Source organism: Numida meleagris, unplaced genomic scaffold (assembly GCF_002078875.1).
Source record: "Numida meleagris isolate 19003 breed g44 Domestic line unplaced genomic scaffold, NumMel1.0 unplaced_Scaffold557, whole genome shotgun sequence".
NCBI classification, from domain to species: Eukaryota; Metazoa; Chordata; class Aves; order Galliformes; family Numididae; genus Numida; species Numida meleagris.
Window position 1 is genome coordinate 14751 of NW_018364773.1, and position 1035 is coordinate 15785.

General features: G+C 70.6%; 1 protein-coding gene across 1 annotated transcript; it reads left to right on the plus strand.

Annotated features, from left to right (window-relative positions):
* Window position 1: 1 nt before the first annotated feature.
* On the plus strand, window positions 2–1033 carry LOC110391856 (zinc finger and BTB domain-containing protein 22-like; the record flags this gene model as incomplete). The annotated part of the gene is made up of 1 exon (XM_021383802.1): window positions 2–1033. A coding segment is annotated over one exon (1032 nt), but the record flags the coding sequence as incomplete, so codon positions are not given.
* Between the last annotated feature and the right edge of the window lie 2 nt (window positions 1034–1035).

The following is a 1035-nucleotide window of genomic DNA, read 5'->3' on the forward strand; positions in this document are numbered from 1 at the left end:
CGGCGGCGGCGGCGGCGGCCCGGGTCTCCTCCACGTGGACTTCCCCGAAATCACCAGCGCTCTCCTGGCCAACCTCAACCAGCAGCGGGTGGAGGGGAAGCTGTGCGACATCTCCATCCACGTCCAGGGCCGCGTCTTCCGCGCGCACCGCGCCGTGCTGGCCGCCTCCTCCCCCTACTTCCACGACCAGGTGCTGCTGAAGAACATGACCTCCATCGTCCTCCCCAACGTCATGGACCCTTCGGCCTTCGAGACCGTGCTGGGCTCGGCCTACACGGGCCGGCTCTCCATGGCGCCGGGGGAGATCGTCAATTTCCTGACGGTGGGGAGCGTCCTCCAGATGTGGCACATCGTGGATAAGTGCACGGAGCTGCTGAAGGAAGGGCGCATCGCCGTGGGGCCCTCGTCCTCTACGGGGCCCTCGTCGTCCACGGGGCCGGGGTCGTCGTCGTCCGTGGGGCCCACGTCGCTGGGAATGGGGCCGCTGTCGTCCACGGGGCCGTCCCCGCTGGGGATGGGGTCGGCGTCGGCCTCCGTGGGGCCGTCCTCGTTGGCCATGGGGCCGTCGCCTCTGGGCGTGGGACCTCTGTCGTCATCCCTGGGGCCGTCGTCGTCCTCGCTGCGCTCGCACTCCAGCCGCACCAGCGACAACCAGTCCCCCAGCAGCTCCAACTACTTCAGCCCCCGCGAGACCCCCGAGGAGCCCCCCACACCCAGGGGACCCCCGCCCCGCGACGCCCCCGGCTCCAAGAACGCCGCCGACGCCCTGGAGCCGGGGGAGGAGGAAGAAGAGGAGGAGGAGGAAGAAGCGGGCGCCGCGCGGCGGCCCCTCTACGTGCGGCCCAGCATCGTGCCCCACAAGCAGTGGGTCTACGTCAAGCAGGAGTGGCTGCAGGAGGACCTGGTCCTCACCTGCGAGGAGGACGAGGACCCCGTCGTCCCCCAGCGCCCGCCCAAGACGGAAGAGGACGAGGACGAGCAGGTCGACTTCTGCGAGTCCTCCGAGGATTTCCCCTCGCCCTACGGGGGGGGCCT